Below are 18,218 nucleotides of genomic sequence, written 5' to 3'. Positions count from 1 at the left end.
ACTTAGGGAATGATGCAAAGGTCTCTGCCTCGTCCTGCTGTTAAGAGGTGCTGTGCTAAGAGCCCTGGCCGCTGCAAACCCCGCGCTCGGTTTCGCATTTGTCTCCGGTCCCTTTCGGCTTCTAGCAGCCGGTTGTGTGGTTGGTCCCGGGAGCCCAGGTTCTCTCTTCCTCAGAGCCTTCGGTTGGGACCAATGTTCTGACAAACCGAAGAAGGGTGTGTCCTGCAGAAGTTTCTCAAAGGCTAGGCTACAGCAGTTGTCCAGCGATGCTCTCCAAGGAAGGGAAAGAAGACAGAAACCGTAGCTTTTCCAGATCGCACAAGTAATGTGCCCAAACTGCAAAAAGACAGCGCACACCAACTGAAAGGAACCACCTGTGACTGTGCCTGTCCGAGAAGATCACGTTTAGAGTTAGGGACAAATGTCCATCCTCCAAAAGGAGACCATAAGCACAATGGGTTCTCACTATTTTGGGCTGAAATAATGCAACAGTTCTCTGGCCTAATTGGTTCTTAAAAGCTGGTGGGGGAAATAGTAAAAACAAAATCTGCCAACCCAGAAACTCCTCTGCACAAATGCAGAAAGTGAAGACAACCGTTTTTATCCCGAGGAAGCATTGAGCCAGACTGTGATGCGCATCCTAGGCGAACCACTAAGGAGACTGCAGGAGGACGCCTCGCCTTTCTAATACCAAGCAGGGACCCTCCAGCCCGCGCACCCGGGCTCAGGATAAACTGCAGCTGGTCCTGGGTGAAAGCACTTGACGCACCGTGGGCTCGCCATTCTCACAGGACTCATCCTGAGTTCATCTGGTAATCGAGGTGGTCGTCCGAGCTCTTGCCTTTATCCCAACGAAAAGCAAAACTTCTCACATCTCTATGACAAGCAGGTAGATATAGCTCAGAGTAGGGTGCCTGCACCAAACTCCCAAGGTGACAGGGACATAGAGACGCTGTCTTCCTCAAGGTTTACATCTTAGAGAGATGACTCAGGCTTAGAAATGCATTCCTGGCTGGAATGCTGGCAAGCAGCTTATACCACTTTTTTAAAGATTTAGATGTGAATCAAAGGGAGACAGGAAATATTTCTAGGACTAGTTCTCTAAAGGAGAACCTCTGCAAAGGGAGGAGAGAGACAATCTCTACTTTTTGTCAACAAGCACAATGTAATCTTTTATTTCTTATTTATTAAGTTCTTTATTTACAATGCTGAGGATGGAACCCAGCTCAGCCAGCACTCTACCACTGAGCCACGCCCCCAGTCCCATCTTAAAAAAAAACCCAAAAAAAACCCATAAGATGCTAATAACAATGTCCAAGAATATGGTAAAATTAAAGGTGTTAATAAAAATAATAACATACTCAGGATAACCAACACAATATATTTTAATATAAAGATGCACTTTCACAAGAATATCTAAATAATAAATCCATTTATGTCATAATTACAAACTACTCCAGAAGAGGTTTTAAAAAATATTACAACATAAAGTAATATTACATGCTCTTTAGATGGGGCAAAAAAATCAAATCCCACATACCCCACTAGGTTTTTATTAGAGAATGTCTTTATGGTGTTGGGTAAGTCAGGAACCTTTCTGTGATTTGCTTTCCTTTTTTACCTTAGAAACTTACAGTTGTAGGTTATTAAGTAGGCGATGATTGGTGTCACATTCTCCATACTCAGAGTTGCCACTGGCCATCTGGATAAGTGGGTTAAACCTTTGACCCCACTCCAGTGCCTTCTTGAGCCAAGAGAGCACACCTACACTCAGCACGCCAATGCAGGTGTGTCAGATGCTATAGAAACATAAGTCCTTGTTCAGGAGCTGGAATAGAGATCCACTTGGGATGAGCCAGCAGGGAACCAAGATGGGGCAACAGGTCAGGGTGAGGAATGGGAAAGAAAACCAGGCTCTGAAATGAGGATTTCCAGATGTGTGCTCTCATCTGGGAGAGAGTAGAGAGGGGCCACCTTGGAAGGAAGATGCAGAGCAGGTGAAGAGGGAAACCCCAGCAATAGACACACAATTCAGCTCCAGTTGTCACTTATTGCTGTGGGACTCACACAACTTTCTGAGTGCAGTTTCCTTGCCTAACAAAAGGAAATAATTTCTGATAATGAATCAGATTCCTTATTTCCCCCAGCATTCCCTCCAGACAAGGTTTAGCATTGTTGTTGTAAAAGGAGAGAGATTTACAAGGACCAACTCCATGATCACAGAGCAAGCAAAGAAGGTGAATTTGTAGCTGAGAGACAATAAATACATACAATATCTATCTTTATTTCTATTTCTGTACATCAGTGCATACCAGCATCTTGAGGCTGACAATATTCTGTCATGTAGATAACACTCATTTTGTTTCTGCATTCATCTGCTGATGGATATTTGTTTAGTTTCCTCTCTTTAGCTATGGTGAATCATGCTGCTGTGAACATATGTGTACAGATCTTTGTTTTAAGTACCTGTTTTCAATTCTTTGGGGTATATACACAGGAGTGGAATTTCTGGATCACATGGTGGTTCTTGTTGAATAACCACCAAGCTGTTCCATTCGAATTTCCACCAGCAATGTTAAGGGAGTTTCAGTTTCTCCGCATCATTTCCAAAATGTGTTGTTTTCCATTTTGAGTAATGTTAACATAGCCATCCTCAGTGAAATGATTTCTTATGGTGGTTTTGGTTTGGATCCCTGTTTGGATCCACTCTGGGATACAAATCAATCATTATTATTTTTATATTAACTATTATTAACTTTTCATACTTTCTAACATAACCCATTTCCCAAACAAGTTGGTAAAGTTTCTTTTACTCACATTCTTGAACTTTATCTTATGACATAACATACATCTCTTTGTTTGTTGCGCTTGTTCTATTAATTCACTGCCACTTATGTTTATGTTTGTTCATAATTCTTAGTTTTATATGTCACCCAAATAATATGTCAGCATAAGTCTCTGATAATTTCTCCTTTTTCACTGTTAGTTTTTATATTTCAGATAATAGTTCATATTTTTTGCCAAATTCCCTCCAAACGATTCCACTGATAAGATCGTAATGCTGCATTCTGTATCTGTTGAACAATGATTGTCTTTGTTCACCTGATTTCACAGAGATTTGTGAAATGGATCCAAGTTTCTGAGCTTCTGCTATCAAACCTCCCAAACCTGGATTCAAAACCTGACTAGATTTGCTTTGTGGAGAAAAAAGATGAGATGTAGTTAGGTTTAAGTAAAGATCAAACAATTGAAAATGAGACTGATTATAATCTATTACTTCTGAATTTTGTTTTATTTCTCTTTACTCATCTGCTTCTCTTAACCACAACACTCTCAACACTTTCCAAAGAGAAACAGCAAACAGAAGTCCAACACTCCATCTATATTCTTGGTAAAGGAGGAATCAAGAGAAACGACATTTGATTTTTTAGGCTGAAAAACCTTTCCACACATGGAAAAACTCATGCTGAATGAGAGAGACACCATACACGCACAGTCGCAGACTTGCGGCTCCAGAGGCTCACCTTGCTAAGAGCCAGTGGAACTTTACTATTGATGGCACTTGTGTCATACAATACTGTTTTCCCTGTAATCCCCTTTTAGAGCAGATGTCTTCTAGCCAATCTCCATAAGGTAACTTGGGCTGATTGACAGATATCACCTGAAAAATCCAGCAGTTCTCAATTTGAAAAACTTTGAGTTTCTGTAATGATTTAAAATCAGAATGGACAAAGTGCAATGGTTTCTGTCTGGAGTGTTCCTCAACGGCCCACGTATTGAAGGCTTGTGTATGGAAGACCCAAGGTGGCTATAATTAGGCTCCCTCACTGAGACTTTCAGCCAGCTGTTTTAGTATGTAGTCAAGGTCATGAGTATCTTTTATGACCCTGATTCAGCATATGGACTCAAGGTCATAAATATCTGCTGTATGCATTCACCTATGTAACCTGTTGGCACTGCGCCTTCTTTGGCCTGCATATAAAAAAGGTCTATGGAAAGACTTGGGGCGAGGATGCTTCCATCTCTGGATAAAACATGTCTACTGTCCCAACTGCATCTCACATCTTCTTCCACTGCCAGGATCCTGAATCTGTGTCCTAGGGTCTGAGCCCCTGCAGGACCTTCCTCCCCAACCTGAGGTGCTATTGGGATGTAGTAGCTATATTAGGAGATAAGGCCTTGCTTTTGGAGATACTTAAGTTTATGGATGCCTTTGAAGGGATATTTGGACCCTGGCCCCTTCCTGTTTCTTTGCTTCCTGGTTGCCAAGAGGTAAACAGACTTCCTATGCCACCTGCCATAATATATATACTGGACATCCACAGGCCCAAAGCAACAGGATCAAGTGACATGGACTGAAACCTCTTAGACCATGAACCAAACAAACAACAAAAAACCCTTTCCTTCTTTTAAGATAATTATCTCAGGTATTTTGTCATATGTAGCAAAAATGGACTAACCACACTAGGTTATGAAAATAATGTTAAGTATGAATGATGTATTCATGTGTGAGTATGTTAATTTGAGTATGCTTGTGAGCTTAGGAGCAGGTTGTGTTTATATGGGAATGTGTTCATGTTTGTATGTAAGTGATTTGGTGTATGCATGTGAGCATGTTCATGTGTTTGAATAAATGTGTGGCTTCTAACAACAAATGTGTAGTCCTTGGGCACGCTGTGTGTCAATAGTGGATGTTCAGGCAGTCAATCTTTGGATGCTTGAGGGACACAGCCTGATGAAATGGCCACCATCTCAAATCCTGGTGTGCCAGAGAGAGAGAACAGGGCTTTTTCCACCTGTAGTACCAGAAATGGATTACTCTCCCCTGAAAGCTAAGCTCATGATTTGAATTCTCAACTCTCTGGCAGGAATTAGTCACTTAGTTTCACCCAAGTACAAGGGATCCATGAAGTGAAGCTCTACCCTAAAATTAGAAAGGAAGTGAATTAAAAATTTTGGCAATACCCCCACCACAAATAGAAAATCCCCAATAGGAACCACATAGTCTCTAGGTGGTCTTCTTATGCCTTAAATGTTGTAACCCACTGGCTCCTCACAGAAGTCCTTGGGGTAGATACTGTTGTGGTCCCTATTTTAAAGATGGAAAAAATCAAGGTCTGAAAAAAAAATCAAAGCTCTGACCATGGACATGCAAAATTCTGAACAGGGAGTCTTTCAAAAACTTGGTATTTGCCAAGTCACATTTTGGCAGTTCAATTAATTTAATCCTTCCTTTCTCTGCTCTAGCTTTGACACAATCAATCAAATATGGTGAGAATCACTCTCATGAAGGAAATAGCAATTTTCATTCAGAATCTGAGTTAAACATCCAACATTTATAATGGAGTCTTCCTTAAAATTGAGTTCTTCTCTGGGGCTCGGGATATAGCACGGGTTCAATCCCCAGCACTACACACACACACACACACACAATTGAGTCCTTCTCTTCTTGGTCAAATATCTGTGAATTCTGTCTCTGTACAGGTTCCCTGAAAAAATAATTTTTAATTATTTAGTCATCTTTCTGTTCATGGTACAAAATACCTCAAATAATCAACTTTAAAAAAGGATAGGTTGACTCATTGCTTTTGGGGCTGTGAGGAGCACAGCATGGTGGGCATTGTGTAGAAGAGCAAAGAAAAGAAAGAGTTGGGATCCAGCAATCCCATGCTAGGGCTCAGCTCAGCCCAGTGACTTATTTCTTTCCACTAGGCTCTACCTTATAGAGGTCCCACGACTTCATACAAGTACCATGGTGGGGAACAAGGCTTTAACACGTGAGTCTTCAGATGATCTTCCAGATACAAACTTAATCAATAAAGGTCCCTAGGTCCTTCCATGTATAAATATTCTCATTCAAGATTAGCTGAAAAATTGGGCTGGGGATGTGGCTCAAGCGGTAGCCCGCTCGCCTGGCGTGCGTGCGGCCCGGGTTCGATCCTCAGCACCACATACAAACAAAGATGTTGTGTCCACCGAAAACTAAAAAATAAATATTAAAATTCTCTCTCTCTCTCTCTCTCTCTCTCTCTCTCTCTCTCTCTCTAAAAAAAAAGATTATTAGCTGAAAAATTTAATTCTCCATCCTCCTTTCCCACCTCCATGCTGGGATCTGATGGATTACTACTTATGCTAAAGAGTGGAGGATAGAGACAGTTCACGGGAGGTGAGCCTCAGGACCTTATAAAAACTGTCAGCAGGACCATTTCAGCCCAAGGAGAAAACAGACCAGAGGCTGGTGTATCTGGTATGGAATGGCCAATAAACTTAATGTTTGCTTGTTATAAAAGTTCCTGTGACTACTCCATGTATCCCCTTCTGATTATTAAGATTATTCTATTAATAATCAATGGTCCAAAGTGTATAAAAATCCTCATCAAGTTTATGCTTTATACAACTTGACATTTGCTCTCAACTCGTCCATATCCACAGCAGGAAACTATATATTATTATAGCAGCACACAAAGTCATAGAGCATGCTCAGGTTAAGAATTTGGGCATTTTCCTCCATATGCTATCCCATGCCTTTATAGAGTGTTATCATGTCAGTCATTGAATTCCCCATGACTTTCCTATGCTTTAGTGACAAAACCTTGTATTAAATAGCCATCCCTTTGCAGGTAACCACATCGATCATTAGGCTGTGCAGTCTGCCATTGTGTGTCATGCCATCTAAATCCTACTACCTCAATAGTAAGTACTGGCTCATCCAAATGAGTGGGCACATAACCCATCTTGATATCTTCGTGCCCGCAGCTCTTCTATAGCATTCAACTCACCCTGCACAAATGTGAGCTTGTCCAGTTCTGCAGTCTAGAAGGGATTGGGGGTGCTGGGAGCCTCTTGGCCAGCCTTTGCTGCTGCTGAGCATGACCTGGGTCTAAGTCCTAACTAAGGAATGAAGTTGACAATGCTGACACAGAGACTGTAAGTCCAACTTCCAGGGGACATTTCTCTGGGTGCTTCTTGGCATCATGTAGAGAATGGAAGCCACACTTTTACATCTAGGAAACCACATGGGGAAGAGAACTGGAACTGGAATCAGCCAAGGCCTCAGTTCTTACCTCAAACTGTGTACCCACTTCACAAATATCAAGCATGGGAGCCTCTGAACCATACTTCTCTGATTCTCTGCACTGTGACCTCCAGGTGCCATGTCTCCCTAGATACCCAACTCTACCCATTGTCCTTTCTGCTCGGGGAAAATGCTGGCTCCCCCACAGCCCCTCCTGCTCTGTGGATTGGAAACTGTTTATCTAAATAATGAGATGGAATTACCTCTCAGGGATCTAACTTCCTAAAGACTGCTATTCCATATATTTTCCCTCTTTTAAAATTTGTTTTAGCTGGGATCCTGCGAATCCATGTTGAGCAGAAGAAGCAAAAGTCTGCCTTTGGCATTCATTCTCTTTTTTCCCAAGGATTTCACTAGTTTTAGGACAGAAGGGGTAGTTCTCCTCAAAGTCCAGAGACCTTGAGTCACCAAAGATTAAGGGAAGGTGAGAGGAGCAGACTCAGCAAGGCTTGGAGAACCTGCTGGGGAGGAGGTGGGCAAAGTTTCCCTGAAATTTTCCTATTCACATGGACTCCAGGGTCAAGCAAGGGGGCTGTCACCCAATAAGAAGACTGCAGGCTGGTTCAGAGGGTCCAATCAGGGGAGGATCCAAGGCCTGTCAGAGTCTTACCCTGAAGAGCCCTGTTCATACCTCACCTATCCACAAAAATGTTTCCTGGTCATTTCCTTCTGTATTGATTTTGATTTCTTTAGCGGAGTTCTGTGGCCTTCTCAAACCAGAGATTTGAAATCTGAAATTATAACAGTGAAAATGTTAAGTTGGGTGGTGTCTCAGTCCATCAATAAGAATATTTAAGGCTAGGTGCCAGCAGCCTCTGTAGTGTAGTATTCCTCCCTGTTACCTTATGCTCTTATCTCTCCAGTGCAATGATAGTCATTGTTGTATCAGACTGCATCCATAGGAGGAAAACAGAAGTGGAGCGGCAATGGTCCATATCCAACAGTATCTGGGCAGTTTACTTAATTTTTGGCCAAAGTACCCACATTTTTTAAGAATGGGAACTGCTTAATTGTAGCATGTCTAGACCAGGTGGCCAGCAGAGACAGGAATATGCAAACTACAACTGGAATCCTGGTAAAAAATAATCAGGATCTTCATGGTCCAGAAAAGAAATTTTAGTGATAACAGAATATTGATCCAATAGTCATTCATCACTTAACGAGGAGGATAAAGAGTGAAAATGTGCCATGAGTCCATATATCACGTGGGAAGTCACAGAATGTACTTACAGAGGCTATGATGTCTCCTAAGTTGCTAGGCAATATCTTATATTGTGGGACCATCATTATATATGTGGTCCATCATTGACCAAAACATTGTCACGTGGCACATGACTGTACTTGAAAACTTTCTAGTAAAAAAGGAGTGTGTGAACTTCTAATTTGCTATGGGAGGACCCAATCAGTTCTGAGGGTTGAAGGCATCATTAATGGAAATTGTATAAACAGAGCAGCCAGACAATTTGTCTTCTACAGTAGAAGGACCTGCTTCCTGACGCACAGTATTTTTCCCATCAGGGAGAAATTCAGTGGGCAGCACAGGCCTGTGAGGGAGCTGCCAGGGAACTTGCATGTCATGTGGAAGATCTCTGGGACCTCATCCAACGCCAAACATCCATGACAGCCAAACAAGGTGGATGCTCATTCCCAGCATGTTCCATGAACTAACTTGACTTTACTCCTGTTTGGCCTGGGTTCATTAGCATCATGCAAGACATTAAAATACAAAATGAAACTTCCAGCACAGCACGAATAACAGATGTACTTCTTGTCAATATGGTCCAACACTGGCAAAAGAAAGACTTAGAATCCAAATGTGGAAACAACCCGACGTCCACTGAGGGATAAATAGATGTACAAAAGATGTAGTCTAGCATGCGTGGGACTATTATTCAACCTTAAGAAAGAATTCTGACCCACCCTCCAGCAACGTAGGGTCTTAGAATAGTGCACAAAGTTAAATAATCAGGGGATAATTACACAGGGCAAATACTGTATGAGTCCACAGTATGCAAGACAGATGTGGTACAGAGAGTTGTCAAATTTACAGAGACAGAAAGTTGAATGGTGGTCAGCAGGAGCTGTGGGAGCAGAAGTGGGGAGTTACACAAATTGGTTCCATTACATGATATCCCACAGTGATGTCACAGCCATCTCAGTTGAGTATTCTATCATGTTTGCACAACTATGAAATCAACTAACAGCACATTTCTCAGAACATACCCCAATCATTGAGCAATACATGGCTATACCTAATGCCACTGAACTCTACACTTTACAGTGGTTAAAATAGTACATTTTGTATATATTTAACTACACTGTTTTGGTCAGAAGCATAAAGCATGATTCGACTATCCAGCAGGAAAGCAGAAGACTGAGTAGGAAGTTCAGAAAGAGTTCCCCAGTCCCATTGGGTGCTGTGTCACATCCCATGCACTCTCCCTGGCTTTTCAGGAAAAAAATACTGTCTTTCATGGGAGATTTTTCCATTAGTCTCTTTATACATGTGATGTGTTCTTTAGGGCAAATAAGTGGTAGTAAAATTTCTAGGTCAAGAGCAATACTGGTATACCAAAATTAGCAAGGTAGACTAGAGAATAATTGGAATTGAGAAGCAGACTACAGGTAATCCACAGGCACCATGACATTGTAAATACTATTTGAAGAGAGGGTGAGCAGGTATAGAATATTCTATGATTTTAGATCCTCAACATGTCTCCAGGTATCAAGGATGCCTAAGGGTACAGGATGTGCTCCCAGCACAGATTACTGAACACAGTGAAGGCCAATAAACATTCAGCAGAAGAACTTTGCCTAACCTAGTCTTCATATCCAGCCCACTCTTCAGTGTACCTGTGATCTTTTGTACCTATTTAGCTCCCTCTTGGGAGGTCTTATCATTTCTTCTCTCCCCAAATTTCCTTGATATTCTTCTTCCTTTCCTGCCAGACTGAGCTCTGAAAAGGAAGTCTCAAAGGGGAGGAAAATCCAACCTGGGTTAGGAGATGAGATTCAAGCAGAGGAAGCTGGTGGAGGGAACATAGGAAGGATCACTCCTCTTTATGGGAGAAAGTGTCCATAATGAGCAAGAGTTTTTGAGGAACAGGGAGATGGGATGATGGCAAGGAGAATCAGGGACAGATGGTCATGAGCAAAGGAGAAAACAATAGTTGAAGAGGTTAGGGTTTCTGATGGGAGGTGGATTGGATGTACATGATAAAAGGCTGAATTCCCAAAACAGAAGCTTTACTTGGCTTTCTTTGCTCAGCCCCAACAGTAGAACCCAGCCTCCTACCTCAGTCCTCCAGCCAGAAGAGGAAGACAGAATGGTCATCAGATTCTGGGGAAGAGCTGGAGGAGGATCTGCCTGGCTTTTTGGACTCAAACCCCAGGGTAGAACCTGGCCTCCAGAGTGGGTTCTCTGGCCAAAAGAGGAAGAGGGAGTGCTCATCTGATTCACAGGAGGAACTAGAGGATCTGGATCCTGAGCCTAAGTACCCCTGGGATGTGGAGACACTGTGTGGGCTCGAGATGACGTTAAAGAGACAGCGTGTGTACCTGGTGCAACCAGAGCACCATGAAGTCTTTGCCAGGCTGCTAGGTAGGGAGATACCCCAATTAGCGCCCTCCGGTCCAGTTCTTTACACAAGAAGGAAACTTCCACTCACTGTACTTTTTTTTTGTACTAAATATTGAACTCAGGGGCATGTAACCACTAAGTCACATCCCCAGCCCTTTTTATTTTTTATTTTGAGAGAGAGTCTCTGCTTTGGGCCTCATTGCATTTCTGAGGCTGGCTTTGAACTTGTGATCCTCCTGCCTCAGCCTCCTGAGTTGCCAAGATGACACATAGTCACTGCACTATTCCAGTGGAAAAGATGTCATGCTAGCCCTGAACTCCCCATGCCTGGAGGACTCAGGACCCATCTTCCCTCAGAGATCCTTAGATGACAGAGGTTATTCTATCTTTGAAAAAGGTCCCTGCTTGGAATCACAGAGTTTGATTCCAATTGTCCCCCTGAAAGTGAACTTTTGCTGACATTCTGGCCCCAAATATCCTCATCCCTGAGAGGTGGGAAATGAAGCCAAGTTCCCACTCTGATGTGACTATCAAATGAGAAAATGACCTGAATAAGTCTCTAATTCGGAGGTGGTGCAGTCAGAGGTAATCCTGGGCCCTCAAGGTTTAAGTTCTTAATCATATTGATACCTGGCTGTTACCCAAACCCTCACTAAGTTGCTTCTCTGTGGAGTCTCAGGTCTAAGCCACGGTCCCTTGCAGGTGAATGTTCCTGCCCTCTTCTCATCCACCTTAAACATGGGCCCCAACCCTAAATATATATTCTCCAAGAAGGCCTGATTCCCTCCCCTCTATCTCACTCCCACTCAAGCCCATTCTGGTTTCCAGACTAACACATGAGCTCTGTTCACAGAGGAGCCTGTTGTCAAAAGATTCCTGGCCTGGGACAAGAAGCTGAGGGTGTCTGACAAGGTGAGGTTGTTCTCCACTGGGCAGTGATCCTGCTCCAGCACAGCCTGGAATGGGGAGGGCTTTCTAACCCCTTGGTCCTCTATGCTTTCTCGTAGTTCCTATGCTCCCAGGTCCTGGCCCCTTTGTGACTTATCAACATCTCCCTTCAAAGCCTAGAAGCTTCTTGAAGAGAGGACAGGTGGACCTTGCCTCTGCTTGGGTGCTTTGTGTTCTGAGCCTGAGGCCAGAGTCTTGCATGGCTGACCCTTCTTTGCTTGCAACCTGAGGTTCCTGGATCCTCTCCTCTCAGCTCTCTCTGGGACCCTCTTTTCTCCAGCTTACCAAAGACCCCCCTGACACAGCTGACCTAAATGTCCTACCTCAGAAGGGCCCCTCAGAGATGGCCATCCAGTGCACATCTAGGCCACCCCTCCTCCTGACTTCTCTGACTTGCCATCGACTGACATTGTCTCCCCGTACCATTCCCTGGATAAGCTGGTCACCCTACAAGGCACCATTCTCTGAATAGTGGCACTGTCTTCCCCAGCCTCCCATTCCTCTGTCCCCACATTCCTTCCCTTACAGGGTGTGATCTCTACATATTTTTTTCTCTCTCTCTGCATCAGTACCTCCTGTCTATGGTCATAGCTTATTTTAGCCGGGCTGGCCTCTTCTCCTGGCAGTACCAACGAATCCACTTCTTTCTGGCTCTGTGAGTATTTGGCCTCATCCTGTCAGTCAGGATTCATTTTCAGGGATGGTGGGAGGAAAGCAGAGGGGCAGGAAAGCAGAGGGGCACTAACCTGACCTGAACCTTTTAACCTCTATTGTTTTTGCTCTGGGTAAAAAAAAATAGCATTATAATAATATAGTTTTCTTACAATTCTCCAACTAAAAACAAACACTCAAACCACCTTAAGGCAGGTTTAAAAGAGTAAATGAAATCAAGGGAAACATAAAGCTCACCTGGGAGGAGGTGAAAAGGACAGCACATCCTGTAGAGAGTCGGGAGGGACGGTGATCTGACTACTCTCTGTCTTTCTTCCTACATCTACACCAACATTTATCTTCTGCCTCTGAATTTCCAAGAAAGATGCCAAATTTAGGTCTTGTCTGCACAGCACTGGTCCACTGTAAAATTCTCCCTGTGGATATCCCTCAGCTCATAGTTTTCTATGTATTCCCTGAAAATCTTTCCAAACCTGGGTGCAACCCCCTCTTAGTCCTCCTCAGCAACTGTGTTGCTCATGGCTTTCTAGAACAAAACTGGAGTCCTCGTGTGGCATTTAGCCTTCTCTATAATCTCTCCATCATTAAATCCTTTTACCATTAAATTCCTTCTGACTTTCTTTCACTGTTCCTTCCAAATTCCCTCTTCTCTCCCATCACCTTGTGTTTCCTGTCGAGCTGACTCCACACATTTGTACCTAAAGAAAATGAACTATCCTTCAAATCAACTAAAACACTGAAACCTACCTGGGTATGGTCTTGCTCACTCACACTCCTAGCTTCTTAGAAAGCACAGGTGGGAGGAAACTGGAGCCTAGGACAGCAGCCTGACAACAGAGAGAGAGATTCTGTCTGAAAAAAAAACAAAAGAAAACACCACAGTCTGTGCTGTGCTTCCTGATCAGTAAGCTACTGCACCCTGGAAGTGATTAAGGCCATAATATTTTATTTCAGTTTACACTTTCTTATCTCCCCTGTTCCTTGCCCTAATGCCATTGGATGGAACACCTTAGGAAGGCAGGGTCCTATCAAAATATTCATACATTGTTAAGACACTCAGCTCAATTATCTTGATCTTGATCTTGCAAGAATTTATTTTATAGCATTGAGTCTATGAAGTGGTCATTATGGCATTTATTATAGATAAAGATTTCATTCATTCGTCTGTTCAACAGAACATTATGAAGTGTATTCTCTGTGGCCAGGAAGAGGGACCTTGGGAAGAGAGAGATAATAATGTCTTGTTGAATTAAAAAAACATATGAACCAGACCCTCTGCTAGCCAATTGGTAGGAAAGGAATGACTAGAGAAATTATCCAGAGTCAGGAACAAGCCTGGATACTACCTGGGTATGGTGTGCTCACTCACACTCCTAGCTTCTTAGCCAGTCAGGATTCATTATCAGGGATGGTGGGAGGAAAGCAGAGGGGCACCCCGCTGTGGTAGGGGACATAGATATGAGCACATGGAAGAAACTGAAGGGAGGGGGATGAAGATAGAGATGTGCAAACTGGTGTCAACTGCACTGGGTGTGGGTGGCAGGAAGGAGCCTCAGGTGCTCCAGCATCAGGTTTATCTTCAGCCTCAGGGTGTGAGAGAGGCCCCCCCTTCAGAAGGCTTCTATCAGGGGCCTCTGGACCAAGGGATGATCATCCATAACACTGGATAGGGATGGTGCGGTCTTGTCTAAAGATGGTCAGCCTGGCCTCGTTTGGGGGAATCTGACCTCAGGAGGAGGTCCTTCCTGGTTGTATCCCTGAGGAGCAACCTGATTTTTTTTCCCCAGCTACCTGGCCAATGATATGGAAGAGGACAACCAGGCTCCTAAACAAGGCATCTTTCATTTCCTCTACGGGAAGAGCCACGCCCAGCGTCCCTTGTTCCACAAGCTACGCTATCAGTTCATCCGTTCCATGGGCTGGAACACTTGGGTTTCCAGGGAGGAGTGTGAGGAGGTGGGTGGTGCTGTGTGTGCTTGTGGGGGGAGAGGGATGGGCTGATAGGAGAGACACGGAAAGGTGGGGTTTGCAGGTGGGATCTGCAGAGAAAACTCTGCAGGCTGCACAGGGAAGGAGTGGGCAGCCTTCAGTTTTTGTTGGGGTTCTTTTTCTTTCCAGATTCAAACTTACAATCCGGAACTCTGGGTGTGGGGCCGAGATCGTACCCTCAATCCCTAGAAGTCATAGGTCCATGGAGGCCTGAGGTCATTGGCCTGAGAGGAGGTATGAAATTCTGTTTCCATGGCCCGATGACAGGGACATTTATTGTCTATGATAAGAGTAAGATCCAATGGGCTGGGGATGTGGCTCAAGCGGTAGCGTGCTAGCCTGGCATGTGTGCCGCCCGGGTTCGATCCTCAGCACCACATACAAACAAAGATGTTGTGTCCGCCGAAAACTAAAAAATAAATATTAAAATTCTCTCTCTCTCTCTCTCTCTCTCTCTCTCTTAAAAAAAAAAGTATTAAAAAAAAAGAGTAAGATCCAAGGAACCCAACTGCTGACCTACTCCTGTCACCTCCCACCCACAGCCACCCTCTACACACCATGCAACAGCACAAACATGCACACACAATCTGAATCTCCCGGTCAGCTTCACAGCCTCAAAGCCACAAACTACAGATGTACTAGTGGGTGCTATAAGGCTGCTCAGCCAGACCTCAGGAAAAAACAATTGTTACAGAGGCACACATGTGCTAACAATCCTTAACCCAAACCAGTTGGGCCCAAATGCCAGCTTTGATGAAATGTCTCTGTCTAACGTGAATAATATCCCATGAAATAGCCACGAGTTCCCCTCTCCCCCTATAAATTAATTGCCTTTTTGTGTGTATGTGTGTGCTGGGGATCAAACCCAGGGCCTTGTGCATGCAAGGCAAGCACTCTACCAATTGAGCTATCTATATTATATTCCTAGCCCTAAATTAATTGCCTTTTTACCCTCTCTTTTTAATTCATTTTGGACCATTCATCCCTTAAGGATACCAAGTATGGAGTTTTTTTTTTAGTTCTAGTTAGACACAATATCTTTACTTTATTTATTTATTTTTATGTGGTGCATAGGATCGAACCAGGATCCCGCACGTGCGAGGCGAGTGCTCTACCGCTGAGCCACAACCCCAGCCCCCAAGTATGAAGATTAATTTAGAACAATGTGAATGTGCCCCGTTAGGATATTCCATGCAACTATTCACATATTCAACAATGAAGATAATTTTCATTAACTCTATTTTCATCCCAGTTTGCTTTCAAACAAATGGCTTACAGACAGAACTAACTCCTGAAGGTATTCTGTCCACTGATTCACTGCTTGGGGGATGAAACTCTCCTCTCCCACAAAGATATCATTCCCCCTCAAGTTCATGGTCAAGGAAGTTTGTCAGAACCACATCAGGTTAAGAAATATCAGGGCATCTTCTTACAAGCAATACATCAGAGTTACAAATTTGGGTAAAGCATAAAGCAAAGATTTGGTTTAAATCATGTGCAAGCAGTCAAGTTAGGAGCAGACATTATCTGGAATTGTTAGGGATTAGATAGGGATCAGTCAACTGGTACCCTGGTCCTCGATGTTGATATGTTATTGATTTTCAGTTCAGATGTGAAGTCATTGGCAAGGACCAGGATGTGACTTATGGCCAAGTCTCCGTTAGTGTGCTCTAATCCACCAGCAGAATCAACTCAAGTCTTTGCAATGAAGCAGAACTCTGGGCCTGACCATATGAAACACCTTTTAGAGTTGGGGTCAGTAAAGTATGAGAACCAAAATTAAAAAGATGGTTCAGAGCTGGTGTCAAGAATGGAGGATCAGAGATAAAGGTTTGTAAGTTGGTCTAAGCTCTAGTTAGGGCTGGCTCAGTGTGTAACTCACCTTCACGTCTAGAGAACTGGGTCCATGAAGTCTAACAACTCCTTCTTCCTTCCAGATCACTGGGGGAGACACATTTTCAGCAGAATGTCTATGGGGACACAGGGAGTCATGAGAAAGGAAGAGAAGAACCTCTGTATAGATAGTCCAGAAGAACCAAGACTCTTCTAGAACAGCTGCATGTTTGCTAGAATTGTAATCCTGGGAGCTGGGGGTAGGGGGGATACTTCCCCTGGGAATGATGAGAAACTGGTTTCTTCTGGTTCCATGGTTTCCTGAATCACTCCCTACATTTTAGAGTGTTGAATACAAATCATCCTTGAGGTAAAATGTCAGAGTCCTACTTTTTATATACAGTTACTACAGTCTAGGACCATTTGAAGATGGCATGCAGGGGTTCTGGTGGAGAGGGAATTACTTTTAAACAAGAAATTAGAACCATAGTATTGTTATACTTTTGCTACATATTTCGCATTTTATTGGTTTATTTTGAATATGTTGGCTACTGAATTATTACTCTATTGATTTTAAATAATTTTAAGATAGTTATTGCTTTGAAAACATATTGTTCCTAACCAGTTATATGATGGGTGTTTTATCTGTTATATGTACCCAAGTATTTTCACTTTTTAATAGAGATTTTCCTCTTGTTATCTTTTTCATTTATATATCTATTATATTTTAGTTCAGTTGTAGTACCCGGAATTGCTGTACATATAAAGTTTCATTTGATGTTTAGTCTTCATTATTTAGTTGTGAACAATGAACTGTCCTTTTTCAACATGCCTTGACACACTTGTCCTTCATTTTAAAGAGGGTGTGTATTTTAGGAGAACACATGTGCTTCATGATTTTGAAGAGCACAGCACAGCACGTTCTTGGGGAAACTTAACATAAGATAAACACCTTCTCACCTTCGTGATGCATGTGATCATGTCAGTCTGGACTGCTTCTTTGCTGTCAAATGACACTGTTGATTAACGGGGTTCTTGTTAATTAACCAAATTTCTTAACTCTGAAAATGAATCCTCAGTTGCTTTTCATACAGGAAAACAACAGATAAGGTGGCAAACCCTAAACTAGAAACTAGAAGCAGAAACAGGGAGGACTTTGAGGGAGACAACCCATTTCAGAGAGATGACCCTCAGGGCTTTCAGAAGCACATTACCAGCTGGAATGCAGGCAAGAAGCTTATTTCGCTTTTCAGGGACAAAGAAATATTTCAATCACTGGTTTTCTTAAGGAAATGCTGTAAAAAAATGGAGAGAAGAAAAGGTCTCTACCTATTGGCAACATGCTATATTTAATCTTTCATTCATTATTTAGTAAATAATTTCCTGATTTTTAGTGCTTCAGATGAAACCCAGCTGGACCAGCACTCCACCAGTGAGCACACGCCCCCAGCCCAATCATTTTTTTTTTAATTCAATGAAATTAACAATATCTGGGCTGGGGCTGTAGCTCAGTGGTAGAGCACTTGCCTCGCATGTGTGAGGCACTGGGTTCGATCCTCAGCACCACTTAAAAATAAGTAAAATAAAATAAAGGTATTGTGTTAATCTATATCTAAAAAATATATAAATAAGAAATTAACAATATCCAAGAAAATGGTCAAGTAACTGAACTAACCAACAATAACGCACACAGGATAATGTCACACTGTATTTTAATATAAAAATACATTCTCATGAAAAACCTAGAGAAGAGAAGAATTTATATGATAATCACTTCTGCTCCAAAGGGGTTTTAGAAGAAAATTAAAATGTGAAATAATATTAGCAAGCACACTGAAAGGGACATGCTCTTAAGATAGGACAAAAAATACCCCCCCACCCCAAGACCAGCAAGTTTTTTGTCTGTATGGTGTTGGGCAAACCAGGGAGGCTTTTTTCTGTGATTTACTTTCCTTGTTTGACATTAGAGACTCACAGTTGTAGGTTGTTGGTAGGTTATGACTGGTGTCAACCTCTCCAGGCTCAGTAGCTGGATGGGTGGGTCAAACCTCTGACCCCACTCCAGTGCCTGCTTGAGCCAAGAGAGCTCACCTGCCCTCTGCACACCAATGCAGGTGTGTC

General features: G+C 42.9%; 1 protein-coding gene across 1 annotated transcript; it reads left to right on the top strand.

The window, feature by feature from the left end:
• The first annotated feature begins 136 nt into the window (after positions 1–136).
• Positions 137–16,547, top strand: LOC139702948 (speedy protein E4A-like). Its single transcript, XM_071605694.1, has 8 exons — positions 137–889; positions 6,607–6,693; positions 10,344–10,676; positions 11,509–11,567; positions 12,173–12,258; positions 14,063–14,231; positions 14,394–14,498; positions 16,202–16,547. The coding sequence occupies exons 2-7, from the start codon at positions 6,666–6,668 to the stop codon at positions 14,451–14,453; spliced, it is 735 nt and encodes a 244-aa protein (XP_071461795.1). The 5' UTR covers positions 137–889; positions 6,607–6,665; the 3' UTR covers positions 14,454–14,498; positions 16,202–16,547.
• Positions 16,548–18,218: the final 1,671 nt, after the last annotated feature.

Source organism: Marmota flaviventris, chromosome 19 (genome assembly GCF_047511675.1).
Source record: "Marmota flaviventris isolate mMarFla1 chromosome 19, mMarFla1.hap1, whole genome shotgun sequence".
Lineage (NCBI taxonomy): Eukaryota > Metazoa > Chordata > Mammalia > Rodentia > Sciuridae > Marmota > Marmota flaviventris.
The sequence above is the reverse complement of the archived record's forward strand: the minus strand, read 5'-3'. Positions and strand labels throughout refer to the sequence as shown.

Bases quoted from the DNA above. Each gene is read 5' to 3' on its own strand.
- LOC139702948 (XM_071605694.1), top strand. From the start codon at position 6,666: ATGCCATCTAAATCCTACTACCTCAATA. The intron at 6,694-10,343 runs GTAAGTACTGGC...TTCTTTGCTCAG, and splicing joins TAAATCCTACTACCTCAATA to CCCCAACAGTAGAACCCAGC. The intron at 11,568-12,172 runs GTGAGGTTGTTC...TCTCTGCATCAG, and splicing joins AGCTGAGGGTGTCTGACAAG to TACCTCCTGTCTATGGTCAT.